Below are 22,169 nucleotides of genomic sequence, written 5' to 3' on the forward strand. Positions count from 1 at the left end.
AAGAAGAGGTTTAGGTTTCTCCACATTAAAAGCCAAGGGGTGACCTAGGAGTTTAGAAAGCAGTTGCTCACTTTGATATTTAACATTCACGGTCTCTTTAAATGCTGTTAGGAAGATGGGGGTTGTCTTCAGCCGCACGGCGTACAGTAGCAATCTTCCCATAGCGGGTGGATTGACTGATTAATGCACCTTAAGACCAATCAGGCCATGCTCAATTTGGTGCAACACAGTAAAAGTCCTGAATATGAGAATAAAATAAATTAAATAACAAGCATTACTCTGCCCTGACTCACAGTCATTGAATTTTACATGTCAAAGGCTGTGTCACCACATACTTTGAAGAGAGCCTGGGTGTTGGACATCAAATCAGGCAAATCAGTAAGGAGTATGAGTAAATGTCAGGTATTTACAATGTTACACCACTGTGCCCTCTTGCTGTACATTGGTTTCAGATCCCATGTTAAAGAAAATAGGCTTCTTCAAGATGTCCTCATATTGGCTTGTAGAAATCATTAAGGAGACATACAAAGCAGTTATCCCCATAGCCCCTACATCCTCACTCACTTAAGTTTTTCCAGCACTTTTACAAGAATGTCTCTACCTCTTAGGTGCTCTACTGCAGCAAACAAGTCTTGGATATCCACAACTCTACAGTTTTGTCCTATTCCCACTTCATCAGACTATACAGCATGTGTTGGCTTTGTTAACAGTTTTTGAGTGTTAAGTGTTCCAAACAAAGCATGTTTTGTATGTCAATTCCACTGGAATAGCTACTGTATTACTTTGTTTGATAGAGTAGTTTTAGGTTGGTGTAGCAAGCGCAATTAAAGTTGTTTAATTCAGGATCTAAAGTGCAAGAGAGGTATAAAATAAAATACCTGTGCATCAAGAGGATGAAAAAAATAGAGAAGAATATGTTGTGAAGCTTTGGTTCAACAAGTTCCTGGCATAGGGGACTTAGAACATGCAATTGCTTTAAGACAAACCAGACATTTAAAAATGCTTGAATTTTTATAAAATTTGGGCTTGGGAAACCCTTTCTTCTTAGTGATTTGTTTCTTAAATATTTTTAAACACAGGTTACTATTTCAAATCTCTTGGGGAGTTCAAATTAAATTTTCCTAAATGCTCTAATTACTCTTTTTGTATTTCATGGAGCATTTTAATATCACTTAATACTATATTGTTGACTTTTGAATTTGGGTTAGTATTTTCAGCAGAAGATAGAAAACAAACTGTAATAAGTAGGGTCAAATCTTACAATTGTACTAAAATAATTTAATTTTCTTTTGTTCCTTCTGTGGTATGTAAGAGTATTGCTGCCTGCATATAGTGATGGGGCTTCTGGTGGTTTTCCAGGAATATTTTAGGCTATCATCTTTTTTCCCCTTTCATTGGTATGTAATCAGTAATGAAGGCCTGGAGTAAAACCCCCAATGTCCAAAGCCAGTGGGAGGACAATTGGAAAAAAAACATTTTGGTTTCTGAAATGAAACGTATTTGGAATTATTAAACTATTTCTCAACAGAAAGCCCAAATTCCCAGCTAAGTAATATAAGTAAAGATATAATAGCAAAGAAAGGTTTTAAAGAATAATTCAGTTTGTTTCAAACTTATGACAAATATTTCTTTATTATGCATTTTATTTGACCAAACCAGATTTTTTATAAATGTTTTGTATTTTGTATAAGTGATTTTGTATCCAAACAGGGTGGTTCTAGCTGACATGGAATGTGATTGCTCTCACACTTACTTTTTTAAACATTTACTGCCCTATAGTATTGTAATGGTTTAAATGCTGTCAATACATAAACTATGTTTGGTACATCATACTAAGTCTGCATTAATTGCTTTCACTCAGTTGAGCCTTGGACCAAAGGACATGGAGATATTAATACACCCTGTATCATATTCATGAATACAAAACAATATGAAAATGGCTTTTGTCAAAAAAGTACAAGATGAGGACATGATATACAGTATGACTGCAATTTTAGATATTAATGAAGTTTTCCTTTCATACAGGTCTAGAGTTTACAAACTGGGGGTTTTCAGGAATATAGTGCTGACCAACTAAAATCCATTCTTTATACGTAAGGTGTATCTGACAAAGTGCAGCAAATTAAATTTCCAAAGCCTGGCTCAATTTACCATATGATCTCCATTCCATTGCTGTTAGGCGATTACAGGTTTTGTCCAGGTCCGTCAGTTAGTTACTCGTATTTCATGCAGGCAATGGCATATGAATACAGTATCTATAAACCTCCATGGGTGTCTGCTTCCATGGAAACAAAAGCATATGTGTAGAGCCCTGCGCTGACAATACTGTGCATGTTATCATTTAACTTTTGTTTTCTTAAAAGATACATACTGTAGCAACACCAAATGAGGTCTTGGCTGTTAAACTACGTTGATTTCAACCCATCCTTAATGAAGTTACATGTTAAGCAGTTTTTTACTCATGTAGATTCTTGCTCTCATATTTCCATCTTGAGCAACAAAAAAATCCTAATTGTCAGAACTCTTGCTTAGGTTCTTTCTTTTCCTACAGCTGAGGCAGTTGTGTTAGAGGCAAGAATATATCTTTCTGAGCTAAAGGAGAAGGATCATTGGATGACAAAGGGTAAAATACCTGGCATTAACGACATCCCTCTCGAGATCTTTTCTCTTTGGACACAGTGTAGTCCTGTTTTGCTTAACATGATATAGCCAGTGAAGAAGGTTCTGTAGTTAATACCATTGTTGCATTCCTATTTTTTTAAAAAAAAGATAAGCACACTGTGGCCAGCAGGCACATTTGTACACCAGAGAGTGTTAAATTCTGGAAAAAAAAAGTCTTTTCACGCTTGTCCTTTATTCTAAATAGGAATATTCCCTGTTACATTTAGTACTCTCGCAGGATGATGACTCTAGTCTGGGCCTCTGGCAGCAGCAGAAATCTGGCTTTTGCCAAAATTTGTAATTGACACTATGGCCTGCAGTCATACTGTATCACCCTGCAACTCACAACTGGCAACCCACTGAAGCTAAGCAGGTGTGAGCCTGGTCAGTAACTGGATGGGAGACCTCCTGGGAAAAACTAAGGTTGCTGCTGGAAGTGGTGTTAGTGAGGCCGGCAGGGGGTGCTCACTCTGCGGTCTATGTGGGTCCTAATGCCTCAGTATAGTGACGTCCTTCAGATATGATGTATAGGGACCTTCAGACTGCTAGGATTCATGGTGCCGGTGTGGTGCCCCAGGACCAGCCTGCTGATGCAGGACACAGTCAAAGCCTTATTGCATGGGGGCTCCATTGAGCTGTTTGACCATATAGGAGCCATTAAGTAGAAACCTGGAGGGGAATACTGCTGTGGAGGATGGGTTAATTAGATTAATGTTGGCAAATAGTGTGTGTTCTGGGCCTATAAGTTATTGCTCACGCAGACTTTGAATGGAAATGAACAAATACATTTACAATTACATTTTTACTAGAAAAAATGCACATTATTTTAACCCCCTCTGATTTCTCTGTTAGAGAATAGAACAGCAGTCCTCTTTCCTACTAATCTGTAAATTACAGTTTTTTTAAATTGTTTTATACCTGGGTATGTTTGAAATGTTAGTTAACATTACAGAAACTGATAAAAACTGTGCTGCTTTTCAGTTAATGCCTTGCATTGGATAAAAGGTGATATTGGCTTTCATTCCAGGTTAGAAAGCTGATCAGTGATTTTGCCATTATTCTGGCTATCCTGATTTTCTGTGGAGTGGATGCACTGGTTGGAGTGGATACACCAAAACTCATTGTGCCAAGTGAATTCAAGGTATGGGACTTGCTATTTACTGTATGTGTATTTAAACAATTCACTTTCACATTCCAAGACCATATATTTTCAACATGCTGAGTGTAATGGTTTTGCTATTGAGAAGATATTTTTATTAACTAAACTATTCAGTGCGTCTAAATGCTTAAAAGAACAAAACTTGAAAGTGGTATTTTTTAAATAGTCAAAACATATTGTGCACAGCTGGCTGATTCTTAATTCATTTAGAATAAGAGGAGGCGCAGCAAATTTGAATTAGATTGTTTAGAAAGTTGCTTGCATAGAAATATGCAAAGATTGCTACTGAACGGCCCTTCCATGCAGGTGGTAAAAGAGTAGGGTTTTGTGTACTCAAATTTACTGCAGGGCTTTGCTAAGTATTTTAGCACTAGAGTGTTTTGGATTAAATTACCACTGAATTTACATAAATCCACCACAAATACCACAGATTTATATTTCCTGTAACCCTGACACTGTTCCTCTTTTTATTTTTTGGTCTTGGAAGTTCTATATATCAGATAACATGAAGACAAGTTTTTTAAAAAGTACTTTGATATTGGGTACAACTAAGGCCATATTGATTTATATTGTCAGTTACAAAAGGGTTTAAATCTTAAGTAGTATGAAGAAAATCATGTCCTTGATTTTGAGTGTCATGTAGTCACAGTAAAAAACATAGTCTATACACCCCTAATTAATCTTTTCTTGAACACTGTTTCAATGTCATCAAATCTCATCAGGTAATATCATTGGATAGTAAAATATTTATAGGAACCATAAATTAAACATGTTAATAATGGCAATAAAAGTGCATATTACTGTATGACCCACAAAAAATGAATAGAGGTTCTTAAACAGTATGATTATGTTTTTATTTAGAAGGTTTTACACTGTAGTTGAGACGATTGGGGGACTGTGTTGGTGCTTGATGTTTTCTGCTTGGCGTTTTCAGCCAACAAGTCCCAACAGAGGATGGTTTGTCTTCCCGTTTGGAGAGAACCCCTGGTGGGTGTACCTGGCTGCTGGCGTCCCTGCCCTGTTAGTGACCATCCTCATCTTCATGGACCAGCAGATCACTGCTGTCATTGTCAACAGGAAAGAACACAAGCTCAAGGTGGGTCAGTCGGACTTGAAAGCTCTGCAGGCTTAGACAGAAGTAGTGGTTGTAGTGGTTAAAGAACAAATTCTTGGACACAGGAAACACATGTACTGTAGGCTAAAGATGTCATTTTGTTTTCAAACCTTTGTGTTGACTGTTTAGGTGTATCTTTTTCTTTCAGATAAACTTATATCATGTTTGTTCTTTGAAACATTCTTTGAAATTGGAAAACATAAAAAACAGCACCCCTGAGGCATATATTTTACCTTACAAAAAATCACAAACATAGGTTGTGAGAAAGAAGAACTACTATAAGAACTTGCATTTTATAAATAAATGTGTGTAGGCATGACTGATTTTAACTAAAAAAATGTGTTTTCTAGTGGTTAACAATTACTCTACACAGTTATGTAGAAACTCATCACTCATATAATGTAATGCTTGCACTCAGTTTGAATGGAAAAGAAAAAATACAAAGTTAAAAGTTAAGTATTTTATATTTCTTTAATGTGTAGTTTGAAAGAATAGACAGATACTTTATTGATCACATGAGGGGAATGCAGGCCTTGAATGGAGGTTAAGTGGTAGTTCTGCCTTTTATGGCTGGTCTTACTGTAGCAATAGATTTGTTTGTTTTTTGCGACTCTGCAATAGATCCAATTCCCTTGTGTTCATCACTCAGTATATCTGGGATGATTTGGCAGAACAGTACAATGTTGGGATTGTGAGGCAGGTTAGCCTTGCCTGTTTTCAGCATCTCTGAAGTCTTAATGCAGCAGGGTCACTATCAAGGCCTGATGAACTGGAAGATGTGTAAAATTCTTATTGAGTTATTATTAATACTGCAGGTTATTGTTTTAAAAATATAATTTTTGCTTTTCATCATATAAAGACACAGAGAAAATTCTGAGAATTGCATGTTTTATCACTTACTATAACAATTTAGTTTATTGCATACTATTGTAGTTTTGAGACAAAAAAGCCATTAAGTCAGGAAACTCACTAGATGGCTGTGACCCCTTTGTTATTTTATTTCATGGGTAACTATTTATGTTTATATTGAGGATACATTTTTATTTCTCCTCTTACAGAAAGGTGCTGGGTACCACCTGGATCTCTTCTGGGTAGCCATTATTATGATTGTGTGCTCATTTATGGCACTCCCATGGTATGTAGCTGCAACTGTAATCTCAATTGCACACATTGATAGCTTGAAGATGGAAACTGAAACGTCAGCTCCAGGAGAACAGCCCAAGTTTTTGGGAGTAAGGTAGGCAGAGTGATTTAATTCTTTTTTTTACAAAATCGGCTTTAAAAAAGTTTTGGCTACGACTTCCAGATATTGTTTCCAAGTTTGCTTATTGTGCACCATTGGCCCTGTCACTCCACTGAGTTATCAAATCCTTTGCATCAAAGGACCTTTTGTTGTAGCAGAGTCACATTTGTTTCGACTGTGTGGTTTAAGCTCTCAGTGTTGTGCCTTTTTGAATCCAAGATGTGACTGCACATACTGTATACTGTACTGTAAGACCACATACAGTACATTAGAAGGTTTCTTAGAATCCTTCCAAGCCAGTGGAATTTTTCGGGGACAGAGACCAGCTTTTCAATAATGTTTGTGTATACACATGCATTGTCTACAATAATTATTCAAGTGGTTTTCAGAATTTCTTATTTTATTAGAATATTTGATATTAAAAACCAAAGATGCAAGAAAAGGCTACTTGTTTGCATCTAAAGTACAGTGTGAAGAAAGAAAAATTATGGTTTTATGATCTTTTAAAAAAAAAGTATTACTGTAGATGTACTGAAAAAAATAAATCAGTACTGCATGTGTTTGGTTCACAGGACTTTTGTCTAGCTTTTTCCATTATATTCAAAGTATCTTTTAAAACACATTGCAGGCACTCTTACTTAATTTCTTTACCACATATTTTTCTAATGGCTTTATTTTGACTTCCGTGACCACATGGCTTTGCTGAAGAATGTTTTTAAATTTTGTAGTTATTATTTTTGCAAAAGCTATTCTTTCCTTCTTGATGTAGTTCATCTTTCTAACAAACCTTAAATCTCTTTATGTAAGTAGTAGGTTTACTGATACCCAAAAATAACGCTATTGGTTGAACAACATATTTATGCCTATTGTATGTGTCAGTATTAGTTTAAATAAACGGGTAGCTTGTAGACATACTAAATACAATGTTTCTTATTTCAATGTAAAATATTGTACTAAATTAAATTTAAGCAGTAGTGCCACCAGTGTTTCATATGTCTGTGGTCTTTCACAATTTCACAAATTCTGGGATTCTTCCAGGGGTGGAGATATTACTTTTTTATTTTCCGGAGGGAGGAGTCCCCCTCACAGTTCTATCACGTAGTTTTTCAGCACAGTCATTATTGCCTGATAATCTGTAATACTAGTGAGTTGGTCTGAGTTACTCTTGCTTTAGTGAGCAACTGAGCACAGGCATGAAAACTAGATTAATAATCTTAACTACCCCCTATTAGGTCATGAGGCAGCTGAACAGATCACTTGGCAAAACCAACAAACTAGGCCATTGTTATGAAGCACAATGAAGTTTGCAAACCAAAAGCGTATGGTATATTTAATGCACAAAAATGTAGAGATGAGATGCTTTTCTTTTCCTGCCATTCCCAGTGTTTGGTAAAACACATGGTGTGGAATTTTCAGTTTACCATAACAATGTAATAAACATATAGTAAATGTACAGTACAGTGTATCAGGCTGCTTGTGTTAAAAGCTGCTCCCAACAGTTTAGGATGTCCGTAGATACATTTACATTTAGCCCAATCAAGAATACACAGTACCTCTATGTCGTTTGTGTTTTTAATGTTAAAAGATTTCCATGCAGTTGTTTTATAATAAACAACAAAGATTTATGAATGCTTTTACAAAAGGCAATCTTCATATTTCTCTAATCAGGTTCAGTTTGGTACAAAAATAAACAAAGTACAGTTATTTATTGTATTGTTATGTTTGCGATTACAATGCTAAGAGTATTTCGACGGTAGTTAACTGTGTAAATCCATGTATTTTGTATCGGATGTTGGAGTGAATTAAACCTCCAAACATCTGGGTCTTAGCTGTTGGGTACAAGAATTGTTCTCATACTAATATCATTGCAAGTGGTAATTTATTTTCTTTGGCATATATACATGCTTTCACTTTGAGATCGAAAAGATTAAAACATCTGATTAAAGCGGGGCAGTTTTTTTTTCAAAATGATTTAAACATCAAAGGAATAAAAAATGGCACAATGTGCAGCTTCATAGCAGTTAGAGTGCTCAGTAAGTTTTAAAAAAAATCCTGAAATACAGTTGAACAACTTTGTTTTGTTTCAGAAAGAGAATACAAAATCATGGCAGGTTTGGTGAACAAAACTGTGTGTATTTTCAGAGAACAAAGGGTTACAGGAGTCGTTGTCTTCATTCTGACGGGTGTGTCTGTCTTCATGTCTCCAATGCTGAAGGTACACTGATTTTGTTATTTAGTTGTGGGAATTATCTTTAGGGAAGTGCAAAATCACGTGCAAAATTAGGAGAATCAAGACAAAGATGTGCAGTGTTCTGTAGTTCAAATGTTTGCTCACAATACAGGCCTAGTTTTTTAGCTTAAAAAAAAAAACGATGTATCATACATAATGCAAGTATTAATTATAACCTATTTAAACGGAAATGCTTTTGCCAGTGTCAGAGTAGTTGCTTTATGTGTTGGTCTTAATTAACTGAAATTAATTGACAAATCTTATTAAGTGTCTGGGAAAACAAAGGTTTAGGTTTATCTTTCCTCATAAAAACATTTGTTTTTTGTTCTTGTTCAATTTGGACAAAAAGCTCTTTAAATTTTAAAAGGGCTTAGGGAAAAAACTAATAGTGGACATTTCAATGTGCATATACTGTAAGAGAGGACTTGGTATTGGATAACAATAGTTCTGCAGGATTTATAAATATCAGTAAAGGGTCAAGAATCAGAGATTTGAAAAGCATATTAATGTCTCCTGTTTAAGTAACTGACTGTTGTAATTCAGTCACTCAGAGCTGAGCTATAAGAAAAACCTGAAGATATTATGGCTTTTCAAGAGCTGTAGACCCAAGACATGAAGATTACATCTCACATTGTGAAGTCGTGTCTGCCTCCTAGTGGCAAGCTCAATTTACTGAATTTGAATGTTTTAAATGAGATCATCTTAATTATACACATTATTCATATAGCCTGCAGCTCAAGTCAATTATTTTTACTTTATTTCGTTTCTGTTTTTAGTTTTTTTGCATGGATGTACAGTATTTGTCCTCCTGAGTTGGATATTCCATTTTTTTACATGCTTGTGTTTTGTAATACACCCTCTCCCCAGGTTACACATGGCTTGACATACAGTACGAAAATTTGACATTACATAAAAAGTTTCATTGGTCCCATAATAAACCATTTGAGTGTAAGCAAGTGAAGCAAGTGTAAAGCAGTCGCCACCAGCATCCACCAGAGCTCTGTTACATACTCTACCTCATCTTTATTGTCATAAACATGCGGCGTCATTCCACCTTTTTTTGCTGAAAATTGATATCAGGGACTGTGTTTTATTTTGTGTTTAATTACTGATCAGTGGCCTCATTTGTAATAACCCCAAGATGCTTATTTCAGATTTTAAAGTGTGATTGATTCTTATTGTGTCTCACAAATGGTGCTCCTTTGACTTTTTAATAACATTTATTTTTCTTTGGGGCTTGGATTTTATTAGAAGTGAATACATAACTATATATCCATTCATTTAGTAAATATTGTCATGGATTATCTTCAGATGTATATGAAAACAATTAACCATTTTGTAAATGACACAGTAAGAATTTCTGTTTATTTGAAAGGTGTGTTCCCTAGCACACTTTTGGTATGCTAAGATTTGTCTGTAATTACAGTATGTTCCCAGTCAGCTGAGATTACAGAGGGTTTTTAGGGCTTTTCTCAATTGTATGGGTAATATGAACAAGCTGATCTTGATGCTACGTATATACAGTACAGTAGGTGGTGAATAAGGGCATGCCAATGGTGTTTGGTTAATGATCAAGGATGTCCAGTTACAAAAAGGGATAGCCTTCCCAGTACACTTTGTGACACCTTTAACCAAATGTAAAATAGTTATATTACAGAATGTATTGTATAAATAATGATATCACACAGTGGTTATTTGCTTTAATATCTTATATACTGTATATGTGGTCAAATTAAATTTAGGTGGATAGGAAAAGTAATGCAAAAGAAACTATATAGGGATACTGAGTAAAGGTGTAAAATTGTTTTAAATTATACATTTACAAATTATATAAATTTGAGAGAAAGAAAGGCAGAGAAAATAATATGAAAGTGTAAAGAAATTACCCACACCTTAATTTTCAGTTTTGCATGATTCCTAACTCCTAAAAAAATATTTTCTTTGGAAAAAAAATTAAATTTCCTTTCCCTAAAAGCAGTATGAACACCTGAATAAAGCAATTTCAGTTTTCTGAGATGTATGCCAATTTAAAATACAAAGAGGACACATTTTGTACTTTACCTATGTTAATTTCTGGCTATGTTATTTTAACTTTGAAATATTCTCTTTTATTAAGTTCATTCCAATGCCTGTGCTGTATGGAGTTTTCCTTTACATGGGTGTTGCTTCCCTGAATGGAGTACAGGTGAGTTATTAGAAGGCAAATGTATAAAGGTGTTTGAATAGAGGTTACACAGGGGTGAATAATCATTAACCAGGCAACCACTGAATTTAGTCAAGCCAGGCTTGTCTTGGCAAAAATGATCAGTGCATGTCTTTCTTTAATGTGCTTAATATCACTTCAGTGTTGAAAACACCAGTGGTGCTCACAGAATAAACATCATCAACATCTCTTGAGTGAAACCTTTATCACACATTGTTACATTTTTTAATTTCCTTTTGAAACAAACGTAAATTATTAACATCATTTTCAGCAAAGGAACTTATTTATTTATTATTTACAGCCATTTTGCTGATTAATGGTTAATATATATGACTAATGACATTAATTGTGGCTTTATATTCTACCTTCACAGAATAATAATATGTACTGTAGTAGTTCAGGTGGGTAGCTGCATCAGCATGCGTGGGCTGCAAAGGAACAAGTAATTGGTGGTAATTGGAGGCTCCACGGCCGAAACGTTGTGTTTTCTTTCTTCTCTTTTTGGCATGGAATAAACCTATTACTTGTTCCATAAAAATATGTAGTTTAATTTTGAAAAAAAAAAATGGGTCTTGAACCTCTGATAACAAGTGCTTTTTGACCTTAACAACCAGAGCAGCACACAAGAAATAACTAGCTTCCCTTCAGAATAAAATACCATTACAAAATGGTTCATTTTAAAAGTTAGAAAGGTTTTGCAGGCAATACTTAATTTAATTGTTAAAAGAAAAAGGAAGTGTATTGTATCATTGCTTTGTAGAGAAGTTTCAGCAGTCACAATTTCAATTGTACATTTTCTTAGAGAGTACTTACAGTACAATCAAATGTGATATATGACGTTGTCATAAAATAGTTGTAATTGCTTTATTAGGCATTAATATTTTATTAATAACATTTTGCGAATCTGCTTGTGAAGTGTTGGCTTGATATATTTGTCATAACTCAAAGCTAAATGTTGAAAAAAGGTTATTTTTTTATTATGGCAAATTCAGTTTGTTATTTGCCATTGAGATGATTGAGACTAAACTTTCTTGCAAAGAGAAAATTCACAGCTCTGTTAAACTTTGTAAAAAAATCTTTAGCTCCCTCATTTTGTGACTAGTTACATTGAGTGTAGAATTTGTTTTGTTATAGTTCATGGACCGCCTGCAACTGCTTTTAATGCCAGCGAAACATCAGCCTGACTTTATCTACCTTCGGCATGTCCCATTGCGTCGAGTGCATTTGTTCACCTTTATTCAGGTGCTCTGTCTGGCCTTGCTCTGGATTCTCAAGTCAACCGTGGCTGCTATTATTTTCCCAGTCATGGTAAGTCCTGCGTAAGGGCACACCTCCTTTCCAGCTTCCTAGGAGCCACAAACCTGTTCCATTTCACTCAACACTTTGCCAAATAAAGGCCACTGTGCACCGTTGGAACTAATTTGGTTTTACACATGGAGATCAGTGTATTGTAGGATTTGAATTCAACTTCAACTTTGAAGTTATGTTTGTCATTTTGAATTAAATGTTTTCTACTTAACCTACTAAGGGAAGTTAATGTAAAAGACTATTAAACCTCTACTGAATTAGATAAATTTAGAAGTAACAAATTGAATAGACAATGGCATGAGATGATGACTTGATCAGAGTCATTAGAAGGAACCTTGGAATTATTGTTCATTGGAATTATAATGAACTGTTGTTTTGAGTGTGGATCTGCACTGGCTGTAAAAATCCTACTCTGTTGGGCCCCTGAGCAAGGCCCTTAACCCCAACTGCTCCAGGGACGCCGCATAAATGGCTGATCCTGCACTCTGACCCCAAGCTTCTGACCCTGTCTGTGTCTCATGGAGAGCAAGTTGGGGTATGTGAAAAGACACATTCCTAATGTAAGAAATTGTATATGGCCAATAAAGCGATCTCTCTTCTCCATGTGTGAGACTCAACAGCTGAAACAGTTCTGTTTTGCCCCTTCATCTTGACAAGCTGTCACATTTTTTTGTTGGGCTCTAATACTTCAAGGTGTTGCCCTCCACAGATCCTTGCCTTAGTGGCTGTGAGAAAGGCTATGGACTACCTCTTCTCACAGCATGATCTGAGCTTCCTGGATGATGTGATTCCTGAAAAGGATAAGAAGAAGAAGGAGGATGAGAAGAAAAAGAAGAAGAAGAAGGGGAGCATAGACAGTGACCTTGATGATGTGAGCAATTTATTATTTTAAAGGGGTCAGTGCATTGTATGTAAAAGGAAATGGATTAAAAAGCTTTTGTAGGTGTAACATTTTTACTTATCCGTGGATTAATGGATTACGGGTTGGCCTTTTCTTCAAAGCTGTGTTAGATAACTTTAGCGCTGAGCTGGGTATTCCTGAATGAGTAATTCTGACTGTTCAAGCTTAAGCATTTTTGGAGGCTTGTGCCAAACCGAATGTCATGTTGACGTTTTGAAAATATAAACAACTAAATTAAGGTTGGGTCATTACAAATCTTTCTCTTTTAGTTAACAGAAGGCTGACAGTTATTAAACCAATATACAGTAAACCCTACTGGGATCTACAAGTTCAACTGGTTACGCATCTATACGATGAAGTGTAATGTTTTTTCATGACTTTGATTTAATATGTATTTGGCTTGTTTCACCAGAAAGGATTATTATCCCTCTAAAACTAGGCAGAATTTGGAAAAAAAGACACTGGAGACTGATTGCTTGGTCTGCATAACTAAATTAGAAAATATATCTTTACACAGTACGAAAAACAATTTTAGGGGATGGGATAAAAGTACCCAAAAAAAGCAATCTAAGAGAATCCTAAAGAATTGTATGTCTGCACATTTTCATTCCAATTCAGATCTTAATTTCCTAAATGTATTCATTATTGACTTCATAGGACAAAAAACATCTTCTTCCAGCTCTTCAGGTGCCGGTTCTTTGAAGAGACCTGTCCTCCAGGCCTCCAGATCCCTGTCGTACTGTACATTGTGTGAATCAAATCCAGCATCTTTTATTTACATTTCCAATAAGCTTCTGGGGTTTTATCAACTCTGCCAGAATGGAAATAATCTTCAGGACCAACATTTGTTTCATTCAGATCAGAATGTGTTTGTGTTCATTTTGTTAAACACATTTAAAAAGCAGAGGAAGACCTACTTTTTCCAGGCTTTTGTTGTTTTCTGCTATTTTAACATTTTCTGTGCCATACAAGATTAAGTACAGTGCCTTCTATAAGATGATTAATCTTTTTCTCTCAGTTGTGTTCCTGAATGTGTATTAGAAGACCCGATTTTCAAGCTAGCAATGTGAATGCAGACGTTTTATTTTCTAAGATTTCTACCCGTTTCCTCCACAGTCCGATTTTCCATATCCTGAAAATGTTCCCAGCATTAAAATTCCCATGGACATGATGGAACAGGAACCCTTCTTAAGTGATAGCAAAACATCAGACAGTGAGTAGCAGAGCCTTATCCAATTCTCTGCTCCCTTGTCTAGTAACTCATTTTCTGTGTTTGAATTTTTTTTTCCATGAGCTGCTCACACATTGCTTGTCTGGTTTTGTGTTTTCTACTTTTTCTCTTAGACTAACTCCCTTTTTTCTGGACTCTTATTAGGTCAACTCTGTTGCTAACTCTTCAATCATTCTGTTTGACTGAAATTCCACCAAGATTGTTTTGGTCTTACTAACCATACTTTTTTTTCCGTGTACCATTAATCCCATTCTTAGCTTAATTCTGCCTTTTAAAGAATCTAAGCAAATAAAAGTATCAGAAGCAATGTCATTCTGTGACTCATTGAAAGATATAATTGAAAAGTACATTTACTCAAAGTTGTCTATACTGTATATTTGATTGGCTATATACTGGACATGTTGTGTTAAGAGTAGGTGTTTCTGCAGTGTACAAATAAATGACTAGAAGGAAAGAAACCTCTTTTGTTGTACACAAGGTTCAAATGATTAAAAATATATTTGTTTTATGACATAGCATAGTGGAAACAAAAATCCTTCTTCATTTGCTTACATTTCTTATTTTGAAACTAGATATGAACATAAATAGCTATGTGAGTTACAGTAAGTGCAGGACATTCTGTGTACAGCCTAAGCAATATACTGTGACTAGGCATTGTATTTTTTACCTATGTAATGCATGATATTCACTTTTCAGATTTGTTTTTCTTTTGATTGGATTACAAGATCTATGTAGAAATAGCCGATAATTTACAGGAGTGTGAAAATTGTATTTTCTGTACAATGGTTCGCTGTGTTGCATTGACTAACATGTTACTCATACAGTATATTTTAACTGCATTGTATTGGACAAGCAGGACACTTTAAAAATTCATTGCACAATAAGCTTACTTTCTGGTAATTAACCAGGTTATGGTAGGGTTCGTCATGGCCTGACTTGCTTTTCAGATTTATTTTAGGATCCAGAAATATTTCTCTTTTAGATAAATAGCCTCAGACAGTCCGGAAGTCCTAGTGGGAGAACTTGATGTATTTGGGCCAAAGTTACAGTTCTTTTGTAGACCACCAGCTGCAATTCTGTCATTGCAGGGGGTGAGAAGGGAGTGCCTCACTGCTTTTTGCCCCTGGGCTATTGAGACTAAGGCTGTAACAGGGGCAGCTAGTTTGGTTGTTTAGAGTCTAGGATGTGCATGAATGGTCCTTGTGAAGGGTGTAAAATTCTTTTCACGTTAATCAGTAGAATTTTTAGGGTCTTGGATATTTACTGTCATCTTGTATGAATGTACTGTGGAGGTTATAATGAATCTCCTGTATTCAGAGGATGGCTGGTAAACTGAAGCTCTCGTATGTTTTTACTTCTAGTTAGCAGTTCTTGGGCTTATTATATGTCCAGTATTTTGATTTAAGTTATTAATATATTATAGCAAATATACTGAGAGTATATATAATGGCACCTTATGTTACTGGTTTCCAAATACTAATTTGTTGTGTGTTTAATCCCTCTCATTATATCTGTCATACAAATCTATCCCATCATAAGTGAGCTATTTTTTAAAAAATAACATTTTCATTAATTTAAATACAATGCTGGTGAAGTACAATCAGTACTGAATTGTGGTTATTAGAATGTTTCTGAATACTGTCGTTGTAAATTAAAATTGAGCAGGGAATGGGTAGTCCATAAATAGATCCTGGAGCTTATGTACTGTACACGACTCGACAGTAATTCATGCAAGTCATAACCAGAAACCATATGTCTTCTATTCCACAGGAGAAAAATCACCAGCTTTCCTTGAACGACACACATCATGCTGAGCGGATTTATTTAAAATCCAACTCCATGTCCAGGTAATCTATTTTGTAGTGGAAAAAAAATGCACAATTACTAGAAGCATTTTTTTACACAGCAGGCTTCTTCCAGTAACTCAGTAAGGCTGGGAATAAAGTTGTTTAGTGCAGTTTAAACAGGGCTAGTTCTTGGGTGAGAGGGCAACAGTCCATTTAGGCAGTGGTGGCTAGTGATCACGTTTCATGGAAAACTGACATGTGAGAAAGAACATGTGGAATGTACTTGGGAGGCATATACTGATTTTAAGGAATGCAATCTGATAATATAAAATCAGGTTTGTTTGCTTGTCCCGATTTATATCAACTGTTTAGATTCAGCTACAGTTAGCATTTGATCATTTGCAGATGATACAAAAAATAAAGGGTTTCAAACATTCAAAAATGAAAAAATGTAGTGTCTAGTTTTAAGTGTCCTTAAAAATGGTATTTTGAATGACAGATCATCCTTGGAGATGAGCTTAACCTGCCTCCATCATCCAGCAGGTGATGATGAAACTGCAACATGAGAGTGCTGGCCACAGCATGTGACTGTAAACTACTGAAGAAGTTTATCTTGCTAAAGTGTGGCCTTAGATAATCCTGCAATTGCATTCGCAAACAACAACAGTAATAATAATAATTCTTATTATTTTAATTGTATTGACAACAATAAGCTCTTCAAATGTCAAGTCATTCCCCTGTTTTTTTCTCATTTTGGTGTTTTTTACTGAAAATACAGTAACCATGTTATCTGACTTGTGGGGGTTAAAATCCATTGATTTTAAAAGAACATTGAAATTGTTCTCCAAGAAAAAAAAAAATCAGTATCTTTTTTTAGATCCACTTCATGTACACATCTTGTGTGGTAATCTTCTAGACAAAGATAGCCAAGGGCAGGCTGGCTTACACCAGGAAAGCCAATTTCAAGCTTTACCAGTGAGCTCAGGACAGGAAGACTCAGAGAGCTTAAAAGTATTTTAAAAGATTTTATAAGATCATTTTGGTGTAGAGTACTGTTTAAGCGTTTAGGTGCACCAAGCTTTGGTTGGGAGGACTGAAATTGAGGACTGTATTATTGTTCTACCTTTGATTTTATTTGGAAATATGAAATGTATTTCTTCATTGAGTTTCACCACCACATTTCAATATTACAACTGAATAAAATGTTTTTACTACTTAATGTTAATAAGGGATTAATAAATAATATAGCAAAAATATAATTTTGTCGTTATATTATTTAGAAATTGAAATATTTGGTTTATAGGTTTTGTATGACTGTTTCTGAAATACCATTGATCGATTATCATCATGGAGGGTGTTTTATCCTCAAACTTTGAAAAATGACAGCTAGATATAATATTTTTATAAGATAGACTACTATTATTAGTATGGAAATTATCCTTAATCAGCCATGCAATGGATACAGTACCTTTCTACAAAATGAACACTATAATAATAAAGTGAAAAAAACAACTTATGTAATAAACCTTAACATAACATTAATTTAGGAATTCTTTTCTTTTAGCAAAAGTTCTTTAACCAGTTATTTGAGACCACGCCTGTATTTAAGAAGATATACAAAGTGAAATTTATTGACTGCACAAGTATTTATCCCCCCTAAGTGATACTTGTGGAAGCACCTTTGGCAGTTATTTCTGCTGTCAGTTTTTTTGGGAATAGGTCTCTGCTAACTTTGTACAATTGGGTGGTATACTTTTGCCCATTTTTTTCTGGTGCAATTGCTCCATTTCTTAACCCTGTAAGTTTGGGGGCTGCGATTATCAAGCCTCACCATAAAGTTTCTGTTGGATTCAAGTCAGGACAATGACTAGGCCACTCAAAGACATCCACTCTCTTCTGATCAGACCACTTCTCTGTGGTTTTGTCTTTGTGCTTCTTGTCATTGTCCTGCTGAACTATGAATTTTCAACCCTGTTTTAGGTCCTTGGGTGACTCAAGCAAGGTTTTCGCAATATTTGCCTGTACTTTGCACCATTTGATTTTCCCCAAAACCTGACAAACCTGAGAAGCACCCTCATAAGACGCTACCACAACCTTGAGTAAAGATGAATCTGTAAAGACATCGTTCTTACCAAACATCCATATACAGTAGACAGTATATAGCAGAACTTTTGAAGTTGCTGTTGACTTCACAGTGGCATCTCTAACTAGTTTCTAGCTTGCTCAGAAAGGTGACTTGATCAATGTACTAGATCTATGTAGTGTCTGGGTGGTATGATGCACAATCCACTTCTTCATGATGAATTTAACTGTACTCAAAGGAATCACCATCTCCTGATCAGTGCCTCTCTGCCACTATCATCCATTTGTTTCAAATGCTCATTGGTCTTCATGGTCAATTTGCATTCAGTATGTGAGTTGTGGCTTCATATTCAATATGTTACAGAATTTACAGAGTCACATGCATTAACTTTGAAGTTAAATTAAACTTTGATTTTCCACAGACAAGAATGTTACCCAGATTTTGTGACCTTTTAAACTGTCATTTTGCACATGGAATTATTTAGGGTTGTCATAGCAAAAGGGTTCAAAACTTACAATATGCATGTGAAATCTTGTAATTCTCTGTAAACGTCATATTATTTACACAAGCATTTTAGCATGATCAGTTTGGAGTAGATTCTAAACAAAGTCCTATTTGGAACTATATTCATTGTAAGGTCAGACAGCAACAGGTAGTACTTTTGAAGGGGGGCAGATAAATTTGCAATGCACTTGTAAGACCTGTGACAGCTGATGAATGGACACTTTTCTTTTTCAGGCTGCAAAGAAATCCAATAAAAGCTGTGCCTCAGATTAGAATAGAACTTGAACCTGAAGACAATGGCTTCTTCTGGAGGAGTCGGGGATCAGAGACATCACTGTAATGCACACACATCCAGCCTGTTTCTCTGAACTAGCCAATCCTTGCACAGACATAAGAAACCTTTCCACCCTGTCTTTATATCTTTCTGCAATCAAGACTGCCGGAATTCTGTTCTTTCCTGAAAGCAAGATTGAGGGACCAGAGCATTGTTTGTACGAACCTGAAGGACGTCTTCCCCTCTCTAGTGCTTTCTGTTAAGAGAACAAGCTGAAACTGAATAACCCAGGAAAGATGTGTTTTTACTTTTGCACTGTGGTTGCCATGCTACTTTCATGCCTAGAAATTATTTTTAAGTGTGAGAAACCTTAATTGTTTATCTTTCTGTTTTTTTTTTCCTCCACACATGCACAAACAGTACTAAGCACTGCCATCTCATATTAAATGTTTTTACATCCTTTACTATGCAAAACATCACCATTGTCATCTGCTGTCCTGCATTAGTGAAGTTCATGTTGTCATTTTTCAATATACATGGCAACGAAGTTTGAGGCCTAATCTGCTGTTTTTATTTTTCTTATCTGAACTTTTTTCTTTGTTTAAAAAAAGAAATTACTGTAATTAAACTTTCCTGTAGCAGGAAAAGAATAATCTGATCTTTTTTGTAGCTCTACCTCTTATTTTTAGATGCCAGGCATTCTGTAAAACATACTATGTTGATTTTTTAATAATTTTTTTAATAGGGCACAGCATAGGATTTTAATAGAGTATTAATATTCTTTATTCTTGTTCTGTCTTTTTTAGTTCATTTGGAACAAAAAAATCAAGAGATTAAAAGTATTATGTAATAAAAAACCATTTTTAATATACAAATAATAGTGACAGGCTTACAGTATTTGTAAGAAGTTTTAATGATAATGATTCTCTGATCTGTTTGCATTAATGCCCTTTTTATTGCTGTTTGTAATCACAGTGATGATCTAAATACAGTATTGTTTGATGATTGTTTAACAAAAAACAATGAATATCTCATATGAAGTATTGAATCAAAAGTCTTCTCTCACTAAGATAAATGTGTCCCAGTGTTTGATAGCTCTGGTACTGAAGATGTTCCAAAGCACCTTGCATCATTGCAAGACCAAATAGTACTCTGTTTTTGAAATCTCATGGGTATTACCCTTCAGAAGTTGCAAGTGTCTGTACAGAGGGGTCAGAAAAGTGGACCAGTCCTTTAAATACTGTACCTGGTGTTCATTTTGTGAAGAACTGATTTGTTTTTGGAAGCTGATCTGTTTGCAGATGGAATAATATTTTTAAAGCAACATGTGCACTTTATCCACATTAAAATAAATAACATGCTGCTTTTGTGCTGCATTATAACACAATCTCAAAAACAAGCTGTAAATTTAATATAGGACAGCACTTAATGTTTCCATAACTACCTTGAAAAGGCATTTCTCAAAAGATAGCCGGTTTGCTTGTCATCACTCACTATTGTGAACCAAAACAGGAACATTCAGTCATTTGTATTAGTATATCTTTCATTTTTAATCTAAAGTAATGTTCCTACAATGTGTTTGTTTTCCTTGTAAATAGTTTTTGGTGATACAATGTTGCCAGAAAGATACCTACTGTATGTCTTAGGAAAGAAACAGGCACATCATTCTGTAAAGGAGACATTTTGAGTTACTACTAATGTATTGCAATTTTAAAAAAAATGTTTCTGCACCTGCAGTTCATTTGGGTTGGATCTGGAGAAGTACTCGGGTACATTTAAAACAATTTCCCATATGCTTTTTGAAATTCGATTTTAAGATTCTTGGAGATGTACTGTAGTGTTATTTTTTAGATGTTTTAGTAATTCCTGTTTCAGAATGTCCTTGGAAAACATGACATTTGGAGATTAAGCCATGGGTTTAGTACCATCAGTGTGACATTATTTCTGAAGAGTTTGCCGTTCAGTTGAGCTCAGTCCAATTTTTCACATTGTAAAACGGCTGCATGACTCATGTTACAGGTTCATGTTTTCTTGTTATGGCCAACACAGGCTCAATTATATATACAGCACATTTTCCCCAGTTGCAAGCACAATAATGCTAAAAATGAGGTTTCAGCAGATTGCCAACTGTATTTGGATAAGAAGTAACGCTTATTCTGCACCAAGTAGCTTACCTACAGTAAGTGGCTTATACATGTAAAGTAAAATGATGATGCAGGTAACTATCAATACAGTATATATCAATTGAGCTATTTTATAGAAGGGTTAGTTTGTTTTGATGCTGTTTTAGTTTTAACAACTATTAATTTATATTTTGATTTGTAATTCCAGCATTTTTAAGAAGTATTCCACTGTCTACTAAAGTTTATACTCTTGGGACTAAAAAAAAATAAAGTTTCTGTGTCTTAATCTTAAAAATAAAGAATGGTGTAGAAATAAGATAAAAATACAATTAAAAAAAAACAACTACTACGATGACCTGTAATGTATCCCTAAAGTTATGTTTATCTTTTATAAATCCATACTGTTTGGTTCATTCCTTGTGTTATTTCTTTAATTTATAGCTGTTCTCCAAACCAATGTAGCTCTGCACAATTGAGTGTACTGTACTTTCACCATAAGGCAATGTTATAACCACATAAATCACTTATGGAGTTTATTTAAAGAGAATCAAATATATCAGCATGTCGTACAAATTCTATATACTAAGGCTGTTTGAAGCATACGTTTAATTCTAGGATATTAATAATTGATATTTTTTCATTGATTTTATTGTGACTTTTTAGAATAAAAACAAGTGAAATGATTTATTTTAGCATTTATATTTTTCAAATGAAATGTATACTGAAAATAAACTGACTTAAAGCACTTCACCATGTTTTCTTATCTTTTTTTATGCCTAAAATAGGAACAATTGTTACTACAACTGGACATTAATAGCATGCTGTTTACAAGTGATATCTTCTTGCTTTAATGTCATTGATCCAGGTTAAAGATACTCTTTACAGGAGGGTTACTGAGCTTGAAACCCTTCCATCTGCTCCATTACACAGCTTTGCTCCAATCATTTTATTAAATTAAAAGGATCAATACAGCAATAAATGAGCTAGTTCCATCTGTGTGTGTACAGCAGCGGATTGGAGGATATCGTATTCAAGGTTAGTATAAACACTAGTTTTCAAATACAACTGGATGCTAATTATGTCAGGTTTGTCTCAAACACAGGACCGACAATCTAAAATATTTTGGTACATAAGTACAGATACATATTGTTGTAATAGTGTAGATTTCTATTTCTATGCCGTAATACACTGCATTATATTAAACACATTATTTGATATTTCTGTGGAAGCTATGGTGGATTTTGTAGATTTATTTAAAACTACAGCAAACAGGAAAAGTAACATGGCTAATTTGTTTTATCATTATATCATGCACTGCCATCAATATGCATGCTTAATTGAAAGTGCT

At 34.9% G+C, this 22,169-nt stretch overlaps 1 protein-coding gene across 7 annotated transcripts in view; it reads left to right on the forward strand.

Moving 5' to 3' along the window:
- Positions 1 to 21,571, forward strand: part of slc4a4a (solute carrier family 4 member 4a) — a 101,967-nt gene extending 80,396 nt beyond the window's left edge. For 4 of the 7 annotated variants that reach the window (XM_088629018.1, XM_088629021.1, XM_088629020.1 and 1 more), the window contains 9 exons: positions 3,689 to 3,802; positions 4,755 to 4,916; positions 5,993 to 6,171; positions 8,320 to 8,392; positions 10,524 to 10,592; positions 11,745 to 11,918; positions 12,628 to 12,789; positions 15,821 to 15,897; positions 18,659 to 21,571. In XM_088629018.1, coding sequence (XP_088485144.1) covers positions 3,689 to 3,802; positions 4,755 to 4,916; positions 5,993 to 6,171; positions 8,320 to 8,392; positions 10,524 to 10,592; positions 11,745 to 11,918; positions 12,628 to 12,789; positions 15,821 to 15,897; positions 18,659 to 18,764 — 1,116 coding nt within the window. In that variant the 3' untranslated portion in view covers positions 18,765 to 21,571. Of the gene's footprint in view, positions 1 to 3,688; positions 3,803 to 4,754; positions 4,917 to 5,992; positions 6,172 to 8,319; positions 8,393 to 10,523; positions 10,593 to 11,744; positions 11,919 to 12,627; positions 12,790 to 13,935; positions 14,033 to 15,820; positions 15,898 to 18,658 lie in introns of all 7 variants that reach the window. The other 3 variants (XM_088629019.1, XM_088629024.1, XM_088629022.1) reach the window with 1 other exon arrangement.
- The last annotated feature ends 598 nt before the right edge of the window (positions 21,572 to 22,169 follow it).

Source organism: Lepisosteus platostomus, chromosome 4 (genome assembly GCF_059453375.1).
Source record: "Lepisosteus platostomus isolate fLepPlt1 chromosome 4, fLepPlt1.hap1, whole genome shotgun sequence".
Lineage (NCBI taxonomy): Eukaryota > Metazoa > Chordata > Actinopteri > Semionotiformes > Lepisosteidae > Lepisosteus > Lepisosteus platostomus.